Source organism: Orussus abietinus, unplaced genomic scaffold (genome assembly GCF_000612105.2).
Source record: "Orussus abietinus isolate OABI.00-Male unplaced genomic scaffold, Oabi_2.0 scaffold23, whole genome shotgun sequence".
In the NCBI taxonomy this organism is placed as follows: Eukaryota; Metazoa; Arthropoda; class Insecta; order Hymenoptera; family Orussidae; genus Orussus; species Orussus abietinus.
The window spans coordinates 335188-349595 of NW_019394258.1; the positions used below are offsets into that span (position 1 = coordinate 335188).

Genomic DNA, 14408 nt, shown 5'->3' on the forward strand with positions numbered 1-14408 from the left:
CCCCCTGTGGGGGATTTTCCACTTGGGGGCAAAAAACGATGAAAGCTAACGTACAAAATCAGAGGGCAGCACAGGATGCGATCGCGCGACCCTGCCCGTGAGCAATCTCCCAACTCATCTCTGTCTCTAGTCGCCTCTTCTTTGGAAATCGTATAAATAGGACCTACACGATACTGCGAAAGAGTGCGGTCTCTATTAAATTACGCGATCCACGTTTATCTGTCAAATTATTCCACAGTATTTTTTTTCACCATTACCTGATTTCAAGACTGTGAGATTACTTCTTGGTTTTTAAGTTTAACCAACGGTTTTTCAAAAGTGACGAAAAATCAGCATTGTTGGCGGGGGCAACCATCGTTTCACGGTCCATTTTGTCGTCATTCTGAGCCAATTGCGTGCTTAAAGAAACGCTTGGAGAAAATGCCTAGGAGGAGTTTTAATGTGAAACAACGACCTGATACCGTTGAGGAAAATGTGTCCGTTTTGCGTGAATTGGATGGCAGCAGACAGGTTAGGTTTTGCCTCAGTTTTGTATTCAATTTTATAACCAAGTGTGCTAATAATTGATTTGTTAACATAGGTAGATAACAGGAGTTCGGTAGATCTCATCAAACATTTTGCTAAACTCAATGCTAAAACTGGTGAAAAACATAAGGGGAATGTGAAAAATTCTAAATCCATATGCCATAATAAAAGTGTAAGTAAATCCTTAGTTTTCTGAAGTTTAAGCGTGACACTCAATGTGAAACTTAACCTCTACTGGTATTTTGTCCAAAAGAATCACTAATGTGTATGAGAAATAGAAATAGAAACTGTATACTATATATAGTGAATTCAAACATTTGATTTCTGATACTCTTTGAGGTAACACTGCATAAAGAACAATACTGACCATCTTTACCTGTTATGTAGGTCACAGAATGCATGTACGGCCCAATCCCTGGCTTTCCAGTAGGATCGTGGTGGGGGATTCGTATGGACTGCTCAAGGGATAGAGTGCACGATCCATTCATTGCAAATGTACACTATGGTCCACTTGGAGCTGTGTCCATTTGTACACCACATATAAATGAATACAATGATGTAGATTTGGGGAATCGTTTGACATTTACTGGACAAGCTTGTACTCACGAGGAATTAAAGGATGAGTCGTTAATCCTGAATTATCAGAACAAAGTACCAGTACGATTGATTAGATGTTACAGTCTAGCAAATGAATTTGCTCCAAAGACAGGCTATCGATACGATGGTCTATATGGAGTAAGTGCTTATTGGATTGGAATCTCATCTGACTCATCAAAACATTGCAAGTTTGCATTGACCCGACTATCTAATCAGGATCCTCCTCCATGGGAAAATTCTTCAATTCAAGCAAAACATATTAGTTCCTTCAGAGTAAGTGATCCTGTTCCAAAAACTGAATTACATAGACGACGCCAAAGTATGCATAATTACGTAAATCCTGGCAAAGCACAGAAGGCAGTCGCTGCTACGTATGCATACTCTGGAAAACAAAAGCTCAATTCTGATTCAGAGCTTAACATTTCTTCTAGTAGTGACAATGCTAGGACAGTTTTATCAAATGCAAAAATTGTCACAAGTGATCATATAAACATGCATGAAAGTGCTATCGTAACGAGAAGGGTTTTCAAGAAGAAAGATTGCCACTTGGAATGTTCATTAGACTTAGGAAGTTCTACAACTCCTGGAAATAGTTTGTTATCACAATGTGCTCATCGTTCTTATGACCATTCATTTATACGGGGCCCTAAATTACAAAATACCAACATTTCTATTCGAACCGACCTATATGATTCCACGCATAACTTACAGCAAGATTCAAAAAGAATGATATCGGTACCATCGGCTAGAATTTTTAAACCAACCAAAATAAGTACACGTATTTTAACGAACTTTGATTCGGAGAGTTCACCTTTCATTCATAAAAATGATGGCACTGTCAAAATTGATACTTTAAAAATATCCAAAATCATAGGAGCAAATATTATTAGATCTGGTTCAGAAGAAAGTAATAAAAATTATCATGCTAAGGCTGTAACGTCTAAAAGCGAGTCAGTGCGTCCTTCGATGACACAAGACACAGGAATTGAGAAAAGTAAGTCTATGTGTGAACAGAAACAATGTAAAGTGATGTTAACTAACTGTAAGGTTTTGTTAAAAAATTTGAATACTGACGTTCTAAATACCAAGTGTTTGACTAATACGGATCATTCTTATGCAGTACCTTACAGAAGTTTTTTACGAAGTAACAAAAGTGAGACAGCAAATATAAAAGCAAAATCTGTGAGTGTCCCAAAAGGAACGAAGGAAGGAATAAAAAAGAATATTATACAAAACAAGAAAATGAGTGATTCAAGTAGTTCGCATTGTAGTAACTCCGACGAAGAGGCTGATGTCCCAGGTAGCACTACGGAAGATTCCATTACATTTCTCAAATCTCGTGGTTCAATGGATTCTTTGACTCCAGACAAACTGTTGAATATTATAACGACAAAAAAGTATCACCCCATGGCCAAGTTATTAATTAGTAGCATGATTGGTTTAACAACTGGTGAGTCCAGAATGATGAGTGCATACGATGAATTGTCGTCTCAGACAGAAATTAGTCCATCTGTTCAAAAAAATACCACGTCATCAGAAAACCTTAAGGAGTATTTTAAAGATTCTATTGGTACTTTAACAAAGGATGTTAAAGACTCACCAAAAAAGAGGAGCATAGACAGTACAAATACCGATACCAACTCTAAAAAATTGGCACTGAATATTGTATCGACACCAGGTTCGAGCAGGTGTCGGATGCAACGCACAAAATATAAAAATCCTGACCGTTCCTATACTACGACAAGGTCTTCGTTGTTGAAGAAGTCTGAACCAGCAGTTGGGTTAAAGGATACTGACAACTCAACAGAGAATGTGAATACTAATAACCTCAATCGAAATTACTTTGTGAGCATTGAAGAGGAAAACACCAGTGGAAGCAACAGATTAGTTCCCCAATCAAATAATTCTAGTGCAAGTGCAAGTGCCATGAGTACGGCAAGTCAGCCAGCTGATAAAGTTCACCCTACAAAAAAGTCAAATTCTTCCAAAATGGCCCGACGAGGAAGAAATGAAATAGCAAACCTGGCCATAGATGCGATTCTAACCCCCATCGTGCGAGGACCAAGGATAAGGAGGTTAAGACCGATGAGTAGGGTACGTACGAGAAGTCGATATGAAAAGTGTCTTCAAGATGGACCGATGTATCCAACAAAACGACCAAAACTAGATCTCAGTTTGAAGCAGTTCCCTGCAGCGAACCGTTCAAACAGTACGAAGAGAAAAAAATATCCAGACAGTACTGTGGCACGTACACAGCAGTCTGGACTGATCAAGAAGACATCAGTGTCCGATAGTCGACCTAAGGAAGTCCCCCATTCAACAAGAAAGCTACCACAGTCTCGAAGTGTAGGAACTGTTGATGCCACTAAAATATCTTCGACGAACAGACATAAGAGTAAAGAAAATTTGAAACGAGTGAACAAGCCTAAATTAAACCAAACCACGAAAATCGCAGGTAGTGCCGCGGATAAAAAGATCGATGTGAAGGCTGAACCACCGAAGAGTAAGACAACGGATGCTACGATTCAGTGTTCTTTGTTGTTCGATGTCCCTATGGAAAGACGCATCTCGAGAAGCAGAAGTTCTCTGTCTCGAGTACACGAGGATCAAGAGCCTGTCATCAAGATCGAAGTGATTGATTTAGTCGATGTGAAATCTGAAACAGAAGACGACACCGATGATCAGTTGCAGAGTCCAGAGAAGACTGTTACCAAGAAGTCGGACACGGATCGTTTCGTAAATTCAGAGCCGAAAAAAGGGTCAATGCCTCATGTGGAGTCAAGGAAGAAACAGTGTTTTAATAAAAACGAGGCAGAAGAACGATTGTGTATAAATTCAGAGAAAACATCGGCATGGTATGAAAAGTCAATTAAGAAATCGGCGTTCGTGCCCGTTAATTTGAATAGTGGAAGCTTAAGTATAGCGCGATTAAAATCCATTGGGTTTAAGCCTATAAAACCTTGTTCCACATCTAGCCACAAAAGTCAGGATTTTCAAAGCAGTCACCGGTGTTCCAGTGACAGTCCTAAGATTGCATCCTCTAGTGCCGTTGCCAAGAGAACGGTCAATGAAGAATATGACAAATATACAAGTGAAGAAAATAACATCGTGGGATACATGGACCAAGAACTGCGTTTTCAGGACATTGAAGAAGAAGACAAGGGTTCTTCATCGGCGTCGAGTGAAGACCTTCTGGATGATAAGAGTAAAATTAAGTCAGTGAAAGGTGGAGCTAAGACGCTTTGTAAGGAAGGTGCAATGGACTCACCAGAACCTGAGGAATCCACCTTTGAACGATCAGGATCCAGTCGGGATGAAATGGAAGAGGTTCGAGGGAAAGACAGATACGGTGACATCTTATCGATGGACGATGAACAAGAAACTCCTTGGCATGGGTGGAAAAAAGTCATTACAGACGAACAAACCTGTTGGGTAGGGTGGTAACACCCTTCGAGACTCCGGTGGGTAACAACAGCTTGATACCTGGTCGAAACATGAACTAGATTATGTACTCTTAATCGATAGTGTCAAAGGTGTTGCGTTACAATGCCTTCATAATGGACCAATAAAGGAGACGCTAAATTGGTGTGAATCGAAGAAAGTTATTAGGAATCTAGAAACGTTTTAAGGTGGCCTGTCACATATCGTACCAGTTTAAACACTTTATGCAGGAACGAGGTAGTATTTGGACTCTACTGTCGGAGCATAAATTAGGGGAGCCTGGTCCATGTAACGTAATTCTCTTGTATGTCGCGGATTCAACCGATGAAAATGAATTGTCATTATCAAAGCAAACAAAGGGAGTCCATGTGCAGTTTCAGCCCTGCGGTTCCTTCGTAAACCAAAACATTGTTCACCTCAAAATTACATTCGAGGCCTGCGGACACAGTGAAACCTATTTATTTAAGATACATTTATTTACATCTCGCTACATATCCTTTTAAAAAATACGATTTGCTTTTCTTTGCCTTCGACACCCTTAACTAATTACATCCCTGTGACTTATCGTGTGAGTACCTGCCAGAGTAGGTGCGTTCTAAACTCGTGTACAGCGAACAGCCTGTACACGTAGGAAAGCATACAAGAGAATTACCCTACTTAGGAACATTATTCGTACAACAAATCTGTGATCTTAAAGTGGCGGCACGATTAGTTATCGCGAAATCGTCATCAATGTCCCGTATCTTCTAAGAAACATTGATTAGGGATACGCGAATCGTTCGAGTTGTAATACAATTGTTGGACAGTCTCCTTGTATTACAGCGGACAGTCTTATTATTACGACGCTCCGACGGGAAAGGTATATTTTGTGAGGTGATTGCCTTCTCTGTTAGCTATTTGTACGTCGTTGAAAAGCTTTTATGAATTTAACTGCGCATATATATGTATATATATATATATACACACACACACATGTACAAGGTGTCTCTAAATTCGACGACCCACGTATGTAGATTTTCCGCGCGCGATCCGATTTTAAGGTGAACGATCACTCTTAATTTTTCACGACAAAAAAACAAGGGGAGAAAAAAAAATGAAAATCGAACGTACCGTCTCGTCGAATTCAGAGAAACCGTGTATGCAAATATGCTTTACTCGTACTCCGAGGATACACGGATTACTTTGTCGAACAAGTTGTGCACGCACCTTTCTATCGGTGTACGAACTCTGTCGGGTATTCGCAATTGACATTAGTAACAGGTGATGATCGGATTGCGGTACAAAGTGATAAGGACGTTCAAGAATGCGTCTCGATATTTCGTGCACTCGGGACAGGGCTCCGATACAGAAATCTGACGGATCCACGAATGAAGGGCAGCACGTTGACTCGAAATCTCTCGTTTTTTTTTCTCTTTCCAAATTCCTGATAGCCTCTGTACATATACTTGACAAAATCATGTAGCTCTTTAAGGCATCGGTGCCTTTCGATCGGAATTAGATAAAGCGCTATCACGTTCTTCCTGTACATACGGACCAAAGCGAGCGCGCGTGTCGGAGGAAGATATGTTGCCCTATCGGTAATTTTCCTCTCATTTCTAAAGAATCGTATCGTGTACTCGAAATTTGTACCTGGTCCTGAAGGAGTTCCGTCGTGTCCGACTTATAGGTACTTTCGCGAGGATCCTGTTATCAGAGTCGAGGTGCAAAGGAGCCCTTTTCGTTAAATGCTTTGAAACACAGCTGCGGTTAAAGAGACCCGACCCCGAAAATATGTACTTGGCGCGAGACTCGATCGAGTTTCTTCGTATTCTGTCGGAGGCCTTGGATACTTTTATTTTCCCATCGTTCCGTGCAATCGTTTCGCCGTTTATCAACTCGACGTCAAGAAGATATACGAAATTCGATCTCCGGAATGGGGGAGAATATTGAATTAAAAATTTGCGCACCTGTTATTGGTGGGCCTTTAGCTTAAAAGAAAAAAGAAAGAAAGATCCCAACGAAAAGACTCGATCCTTGGAAGATTTCGTTTTTCACACAGTGTACCGTTGCACATATAACTTTTGTAAATACGTGTGAATTGTTTCGTGTATTACGGTATATGTTATATGTATGTGTAAAGCTCCGACTCGCGGCTAGTAGGCGCATTCCAGAAAACGTATTTTCACGGTTTTACCTTATTACGTATGCGCGACAGAATAAATATCGAGCTGTTTGTGGACACTTATATTTGTAAATCTATGTACGGAAATAACCTCCGTAGCCAGATATTCAATAATATATTCTGATTATAAGAAAGCTATTAGGACTAAGTCTCTTCTTTTTTTTTTCTTGTTTTCACGTTATACCAGGTATCGATAGTTTATTTTATTATCCGACATGAGATACGTCGCTGTTCGTTTTAATATATATATATTTTTTTTATACACGTATCTGACGCTGTGCTTCTCTCAGTGGCGCTCGGCGAACGATTCGCGGAAAGAACAAACAAACAAAAAAAATTCGCCACACCGTTCGCCGATCTTGTTTGTCCTTACTCGATACGCTATGTTATAACGAATTATATATATATATATAATATATATATTATATATATACATTTATTAGTTTCCTCTTTAAATCTAGTGCGTGAGGTCGGGGTGGCGACACTCGACGTGAAACCGAAACGCCTGTATCGCGTCTCGCAAGTGGATATCAGCTGATTTCTGTCACCCATGCGACACTCATTCCGATAGTGGAAGGTCTGGCTCGCTTATCGCTAACGAACTGATCATACAAAGTACTGTATAAACTTGAAAACGAAACCTCTTACAGCGGGTCGCCGATGTACGCTAACTGGACGGGATATTTCATTTTTTTCTTTTCCGCAATTTCGCCTTCAGCGTGCGTTTGATTTTCTACTCATAAAAAAAATATCCCCTCGCCCAAATTTCATAGAAGTTAAACCTAAAGACTTTCAACGATAATCTCACAGCCCGCCGAGTCAATTGTTAATAAAAAACACGTCGTAACGATTACAAAAAGGAACGGCGAAACACTTTACGCGCCAGCTTGGCTTAACAATTAATAAGTATATCCCCCGTCCAGTCAGCGGTACACTCCCGATCCGTCGTGGATCCTCTCGTCACTGGACGAAATTAATTACGGGGATTGCCGAACGGAATATTAATTACGGTGGACGTACGAGGGCGAGATTAAAGAACACAGGGTCGGCACGCGGAATACAGTCGTCGACGGTCCACCATTTGTGGGTCCTCGCTTGCGTTAAGTACCGGTACGCGTCCTTCCCTCGGGTGAAATAAATACTTAAATGCAAAAAAAAAATAAAGAACTAACACAGAGAGAGCCCCCCGAGAGTACGGGTACGCGTTTCATACTTAATACTTGTCTCTCCCCCGCGAGAGTCGCGCCTACGAGAGCGATGTAACGTCGCCCCGGACGCCTGAGCATTATTAAAATAAATATCTTCTATAGCTATATTCATGTCATGTAATAAAACCATAAGTATTAACATGAAGATATATATATATATGTATGTATAACGTCGTGTGGAACTATATTACGGTACAGTGTAGCGTCGTCGCGCCGTATACACGATCCGTCGACCCGTCTTCGCGCGACAGCTCGTTTTCCCGTTTTTTTTTCCTTTTTTTTCCCTTCTTCCCTCGAGTTTAGCGAGTCAAGTTCCTACATGGCGACGCCCGGGAGCGGCTCGAATGGAACCCTTTTAGCAAGAAGGTGAAAGCGGTGTTCTTTTTTTTTTTTTTTAATTTTCTCTCGTCGCCTCGAAGAGATCCCTGTGTTTCCGGCCGGCCGGTGCGCAAAAAGGAGGCTCGCCTCCTTTTGCCTCCTTTCTCTCGATCTCGGCCGGTTCTTCCGGGTTAGCCTGGGGAGGTCCCGCGGGAGCGGCTCTCTCTCTCTCTCTCTCTCTCTCCCTCTACTGGAACTCGTCGTCGCTGCTCAGCAACATCGTCTTCTCGTTATAGTTCTGCGAGATGGTCGCCACTCGCTGGTTGGTGGTGCTGCGCCTCTGCGGGGGCGGCACCGGCATGTTCTGCGGGTCGTCCGGGTCGAAGCTGGACACTCGCATCCCCCGCTGACCCTTGGTGCCCCCTGGTCGTCAGAGTCGCCATATATTAGACAGGACTTCTGGGCTCGACTCGCTCGGGACGGAGTTTTTCATTATTTTTTCCCCGCGCTTTTAATTCGCGGAGTCGTCTCGGTCGGGTCCGTCTCGCGGTCACGTGGCCGCTGTCACGTGACGCGCGCCACGTGGCGTCCGTCAGCTGTCACGCCCCACGTGCTCGCCGCGCTCCATGCCAAGTGCAAGCCGCTACGGCCAGACGTGCAAATAATTCCCGAGATCGATTCACGGAATTCATTTCCACGCGTTGGGTGTAAGTAATTGCCAAGTTTCTTTTTTTTTTGTGCGGTTTTTTTTTTCATTGTATAATAATTCTCGAATTCTTCTCGTGGAAGTTATTTGCACACCGAGGATCGGCAAATACGTGTCTCGGAACGCTTTGTAAACCGGCCTCAAACCAATTCCCACCGTCGACGTCAACCTCCAAGTTACTCTCCCTTTAATTACGTTTAATTACACTGACGGCTTTCCAGGGACGTTTCGCGCTTTGCGCGGACCGGTTAGAGTATTAGTAACTTTGGACTAACTTTAGGCCAAGGGGTTAGACGATTAATTCGAGATCCAATTAGCGGTGCCCATCGCAGTTGTATGCGTGACTTCGCCGTATAGACGGCTACAGGAGCCTCGCCTTTACAAAGCGTTACCAAACCGGGTTAATAGAGAGAATGTGTCGCCGTCCGTTAGACGAAATAGAGTTCAAGCCGCCGCGACCTCGGATTCACGGTGCACCATGCAAATTATCGATATACAAGGAGAAACATGAAAGCCGATGGAGTTTCGTGCAGGGGGATAAATCGGGGGTAGATCAGCATTCTCGGGGAGACGTTCGAATCGTTCGGTATCGTCCGCATGCCATTCTTCTCGTAGACTGACAAAGCAAAATGATAGAAAATTAATCGCAAAAGCGCGAGCACCGACTTTACCGTCGGGTCGGATCAGTCGTGAGAAGGGAACATTGTCGGCTGTTATTTGTCGTCACAAGGTTTATTACATGTTAAGCAAGAAAAAACACGTACTCGATACACCGCTCCTTTTCTATGTGTTTTTTTCTTTTCCTTTTTCTTTAAATGCTTCAAACGTTAAGTTCCACTGCTTAAGTCTACTTCTCGTCACGGCGAAGGTCTCTCGTCGGTCGCGAAATCGAATCGACTCGTGGACGCGAAATACGTATTCCCAAGGCACCTCTCAAACGAGGTCTCCTCTTTCTCTCTCAGACAAGGGGCCCCTGTTACGGGTTACGTCGGCACACTTTCCCGAACTCAAAGAAAAGCACTCCCTTTCTTTCCCCCGATTGACTCTTTCTTACTCTCGAGAGAACGAACACAGGGGAACCGATTAATTGTACTTGGCGGATTTTTTTTTTTTTTTTTCAAAGTTCCGGCCGGTCGTGTCAAGCTCGGTGTTTACCATGTCTTGAAATTAAAACGTGAGATGCCCCCGCGTATTTCACTCACAGCTTTTCGTACGGCAAGTTGGTACTGACGTCTGAAAAAACAGCAAACAAAGTGCCTTCAGGATAACCCGGTACTTCTGCGGCAAGACTTGCGACCTCGCTTTTTTTATACGCTTCAAGGTGGAGGACGGAATACGCGTTATTAGTCTGCCATCCTGGTATTATCGACTGATTTGCCGAGCGATCGTTTAATAATTTATATTTCTAAACATCTCGGACACTCGCCGAACTATGACTTTTTTTTTTTTTTAGCAATGATATAATGAACCGGAATACGTCACCTTGACGACTGAACATTAATTCACCGGGATATCGCTGAACATTATCGGTTATCTTATCCAACGATCGCTTGGAAATGCAGTTCTGCGTGTGAGGATTATGCTCGACGGTGCAAAGTCACTTCGGGAGACGCGACTCAAAAAATCATATAAGTGTATAAATATGTACAAAAGCCAAAGCCGAAAGAGGAAGCACTGCGACTTGAACCTGCTTGACGTTCCATATTCTGAATTGCATATGCCTTTCGATAGATAAGATTAAAGAAAAAAAAAAAAGGTTACATGTACACTAATTCTCCAATGTTTGCAGGAAAAATTCAAAAATATATGCTGTCATAACAACTAACAAATCAAGGGCAGGCACCCTAACTAAATGTTTAGTATAAATCAATCTGAATCTATTAATTACTTTGCATGCAACATGGGGAGACGACGATGAAGTACATCCATAAATTATTACATGATCATCGGCAAGACCAACATTATTTTCATAAAACAGGCATTATTTAAAACAGTTAAACGTCAGGCCTTATCAAGAGACTTAAAGTTCTGGTCTAATCGAGTCACTATATTTCAGGAGTACTCACCTGAGCTGTATTGCGTATACTGTTGGTACTGAGGATGAAAATTATGGATGGCATCTGTCATAATATCCTTTGGATTCATTGTCTCCTAAAATGACATTTAAGTTTTGCTGTAATATTATATTTTTTATACTAACAAGATCTGTTATCAGATCAGTTTTGGAAGATATCTACCTTTAAACTGCTACTGATACTTTGCATAGTGACGCTGCGTCCCCTTGAGTCCGTGACACAGCCAGCTGAGTATACTTGATAAGGGAACGCGTAACGTAAGGCAATCGCAGCGAACAGCATCTCGATGCAAATCAAGAAGTTCTGGTAACCCGCAGACACGGTACCTGCACTGGTCGACTGTCCCAAACTGTTTATCACTGGTGAAATTATATTGGCCTTTTCTAATACAGCCAACAGTACACCTAGACAGTTGTAGATAGATATCAGGGTACGTGGAAAAATAATTCCTTTATGCAGCAATAGGTATATAAATATATAATGCATAACTTACCTTGCCAAAACGACAGGAAGATGACGCTTTTGACGGTGCAAAATTTAAGGACGGGCTCGAAAGGAGTGAGAAGATCCCTCGTGGCAAAGTAGAATAGGAAAAGTCCATACAGAGCAAGCGATACGCTGATATTATATATGACAGTGATATATATGTAACCACCATCCGGAGACCAATCTCCGTCTCGATAATGTCCAAAGGATTGCAGAAATATAATGACAAAAGCCATGACTGGCTTAACCAGGCAGAACTGAAGCGTGGCCTGCTTGCAGAATCTTAAGAACCCAATGGTATAGGTCTTCCCGACGAGGCAACAAGTTCCATAAAGACAATTTGACCTTATGGGCTTCCCACGTATCTCGGACATGATATTGCCCTCGCCACCCAGGTACTCGTAGCACAGGGAGAGGAAATTGTATATTACAAACGCCTCGTAGCAATCCCGTACCGTGAAGAAGTATACGTAATAGCTTTCGCTGTTGAAGAATAACAGCGATACCCAAGAGTAAGTTGCATAAATCGGAACGATGAACAAGATCCTGACTATCCACCGTTGTTCCGTCGGGTTGGTGTACCACCTTAAATGCTGATAGATCTATAAATAATGTACACCGTTAAAGAATCAACCCTTTCCAAGAATAACGCGTTAATCCTATATAAGGGGGACTCACTTGTTGGCATGTTAGAAAAAGAGCGACCCATACGAACGCTCCCGCGATACCTTGAGCGGTACGAGTCTGCAGGAAAATAGGCGTCGCTTCCTTGGCATCTACTTTGGAGACTAAGTCGACGATTCCAGTGACCGTCATCGCCGTGGCGTTCTCGGTCACCGAGGTCACCGGTGACGATACCCTGGCTGCTGCGCTACTATCCATAATTTAGCCTGAAAATAAGAAACAAACCATTACCACCATACACCTACCATCGAGTCGAACAAAAATTCCAGACAAAGCGTCCCATTCTCCGAGGCTCTCAGCATCTCCGAACTATCCCAGAGCATCGAGTCGATTGCCAAACAAATAGTTCTCAATTTCCCGAGGCCAGGTCACTCAGCGTTGAAAACCCGCGAAAAGTGCGAAAAGCTGTTACGAAGAACGCGTCGGTGGAAAATCGATATGCACAACAACAAACCCAAGTCAGTCCCGTGCGTGGACCCTGACCACGCACTGAGAGTGCCGTAAGAATCGGTCTGTTTATGCCGAAGGCGCGAGCCCATGCGCGAGCACGAATTTCACAGGTTACGAGCGATGCGACGGTCGATCGATTCCGCGAGAACGGTCCGCCGCAGGTTGGCGGATGATCGATCACTGGCCAATCGGAAGGTAGTTGGGAGTCGCGGAAACCCCCAAGATGTCCTAAAGGGACGCGATTCCGGACCTGCGACTTGGGGCGTCCAGTTTCGCGGATGCGGGGCCGCGATAAGGGCCTCGGGTGCTACAGCGCCAGCTGGCGATGCTGGCAATGTTGGCGATGCCGATGACGCTAATAATGCTGGCGGCGTTCGCGAGGACTGGCCGCGGAGGCGGACGTGTCTCGCTCGACGAGCAGCGGGAGGACCTGCGGCGATGAGTGGCTACGTGTGGCGGAAAGTCCGTGGCTCGCGAATGACCTTTCGAGTCTCTCCGAGATCGGCCTCTCTCCGAGACCACTCGTCGGGCGGCGATGTATCACCGCGACGCGCTTTCGCTCATCTCGCGGCACAAATTGTCCTCGGCGGGACGGCTAACCCGACGCGCGGAATCCCCGAATCCGGAGGAACACGGACGACGCGACGCAGGAGGTTGACAAGTCCAGACAAGTCCCCGACTAGCCGCGCATACTCGTGTACTCGAGAGCACCGAGAGCGCCACAGAGCGCGATTTATTCTGCTTACACCACTCACACAATGAAATCCCACTTCCCTGCGCCGACCGCAAGCGCCACCGAGCGCAACACCAGTCCGTGAGACGCCGTTACTGTGTGCGTTCGCGGCGGCCGCTCTTGATTGCTCCTCTTCCACCTGTCGGCCTCGCGTTCCGCGTCGGCCGTCTCCCCTCTCTCTCGCTCCTGCGTCCAGTCGCGTAGCGCCGTCCTTCTCGCGCGACTCCTTTCCTCTAGACCGCGTCGCCAGCGCCGCCCGTGGACCCCGCCGGAAACTCACTTGTGCGACCGCGCTGCGCTAGAGATCGAAATTATCGAAACCCCAGTCGACTTTGTAATCGGCGGATTCGGCTCGAATTCCTTTGCGGTTTTTATCCCGACTTTAATGACAGTCCGCGTTTATCGCCTCTAAGCTCGGTTGAACGTTTCTCCTAACCTGAATACCGCTCTCGTGATCTTGCATCCCGATATCGAGTACGTGGAAATGGAAGCGTTACGTTATTCCGCATCTTTATCACTCTCCTTTTTCGGTTATTAGGAATAAAATCGGAGTAGTTATGTAAACTGCGCGAGAATCCTCTCGGGTCGTTATTATATTAATTTGGTTTACGAATGCGGCAGGGAATCCGCATTCGTGTATATAGATATTGAGCCTCGAGATCTTGTTAACGTTGCATCTACACGTTACAGGGGAGAGAGGAAACTCGAGAAAACCACGAGTGGCTAGAATTTGCGCCCGTCCTTAATATCGCGACGTGCGGCCAATGTCGACAGGCTAGCCTCGGGTGGGGCAAACCTGTTTTATTTCACGTTTTGTTTTCCTCTGATGTAAATCGAACTCGGATTGCAGTACCGACGCGTCGGCTGTGCGGGAGAAACGTGCGAACTCTTCTCGAATCAATCTCAGCGATTCTCGACTCCACAAAGATTTCTCTAACCCCACGCGAAGCCTATTGATCGCAAGCAAATTGAATTTCCCTTTCTTAGGAGAATTTTTTTGTGAATATCTTCGCTTACTACCTCG

At 44.1% G+C, this 14408-nt stretch overlaps 2 protein-coding genes across 8 annotated transcripts; one reads left to right on the forward strand and one right to left on the reverse strand.

Moving 5' to 3' along the window:
* Positions 1 to 140: 140 nt before the first annotated feature.
* Positions 141 to 7884, forward strand: LOC105696663. The gene is made up of 3 exons (XM_012419284.1): positions 141 to 510; positions 581 to 697; positions 913 to 7884. The coding sequence occupies exons 1-3, from the start codon at positions 421 to 423 to the stop codon at positions 4564 to 4566; spliced, it is 3861 nt and encodes a 1286-aa protein (XP_012274707.1). The 5' UTR covers positions 141 to 420; the 3' UTR covers positions 4567 to 7884.
* LOC105696664 (transmembrane protein 184B) lies at positions 5007 to 13515 on the reverse strand. Of its 7 annotated transcripts, XM_012419291.1 has the most exons (7): positions 12902 to 13383; positions 12196 to 12407; positions 11525 to 12119; positions 11194 to 11435; positions 11023 to 11107; positions 10112 to 10189; positions 8537 to 8673 (listed from the first exon to the last, which is right to left on the reverse strand). In XM_012419291.1, the coding sequence occupies exons 2-6, from the start codon at positions 12397 to 12399 to the stop codon at positions 10155 to 10157; spliced, it is 1161 nt and encodes a 386-aa protein (XP_012274714.1). In that variant the 5' UTR covers positions 12400 to 12407; positions 12902 to 13383; the 3' UTR covers positions 8537 to 8673; positions 10112 to 10154. The 7 variants fall into 7 exon arrangements, with proteins under 7 accessions (XP_023290386.1, XP_012274710.1, XP_012274712.1 ...); XM_012419287.1 differs by lacking the exons at positions 10112 to 10189; positions 12902 to 13383 and adding an exon at positions 13407 to 13515 and having other exon boundaries at positions 8498 to 8673; XM_012419289.2 differs by lacking the exon at positions 10112 to 10189 and having other exon boundaries at positions 8498 to 8673; positions 12902 to 13384.
* Between the last annotated feature and the right edge of the window lie 893 nt (positions 13516 to 14408).

Excerpts from the sequence above, each read along its gene's own strand:
- LOC105696663 (XM_012419284.1), top strand. The coding sequence starts at position 421 with ATGCCTAGGAGGAGTTTTAATGTGAAACAACGACCTGATACCGTTGAG. Across the intron at positions 511-580 it reads AATTGGATGGCAGCAGACAG|GTAGATAACAGGAGTTCGGT; the intron begins GTTAGGTTTTGC and ends TTGTTAACATAG. Across the intron at positions 698-912 it reads CCATATGCCATAATAAAAGT|GTCACAGAATGCATGTACGG; the intron begins GTAAGTAAATCC and ends CCTGTTATGTAG.
- LOC105696664 (XM_023434618.1), bottom strand. The coding sequence starts at position 12,399 with ATGGATAGTAGCGCAGCAGCCAGGGTATCGTCACCGGTGACCTCGGTG. Across the intron at positions 11,436-11,524 it reads CTTCCTGTCGTTTTGGCAAG|GTGTACTGTTGGCTGTATTA; the intron begins GTAAGTTATGCA and ends ACAACTGTCTAG. Across the intron at positions 8,674-11,022 it reads GTATACGCAATACAGCTCAG|GGGGCACCAAGGGTCAGCGG; the intron begins GTGAGTACTCCT and ends TCTGACGACCAG.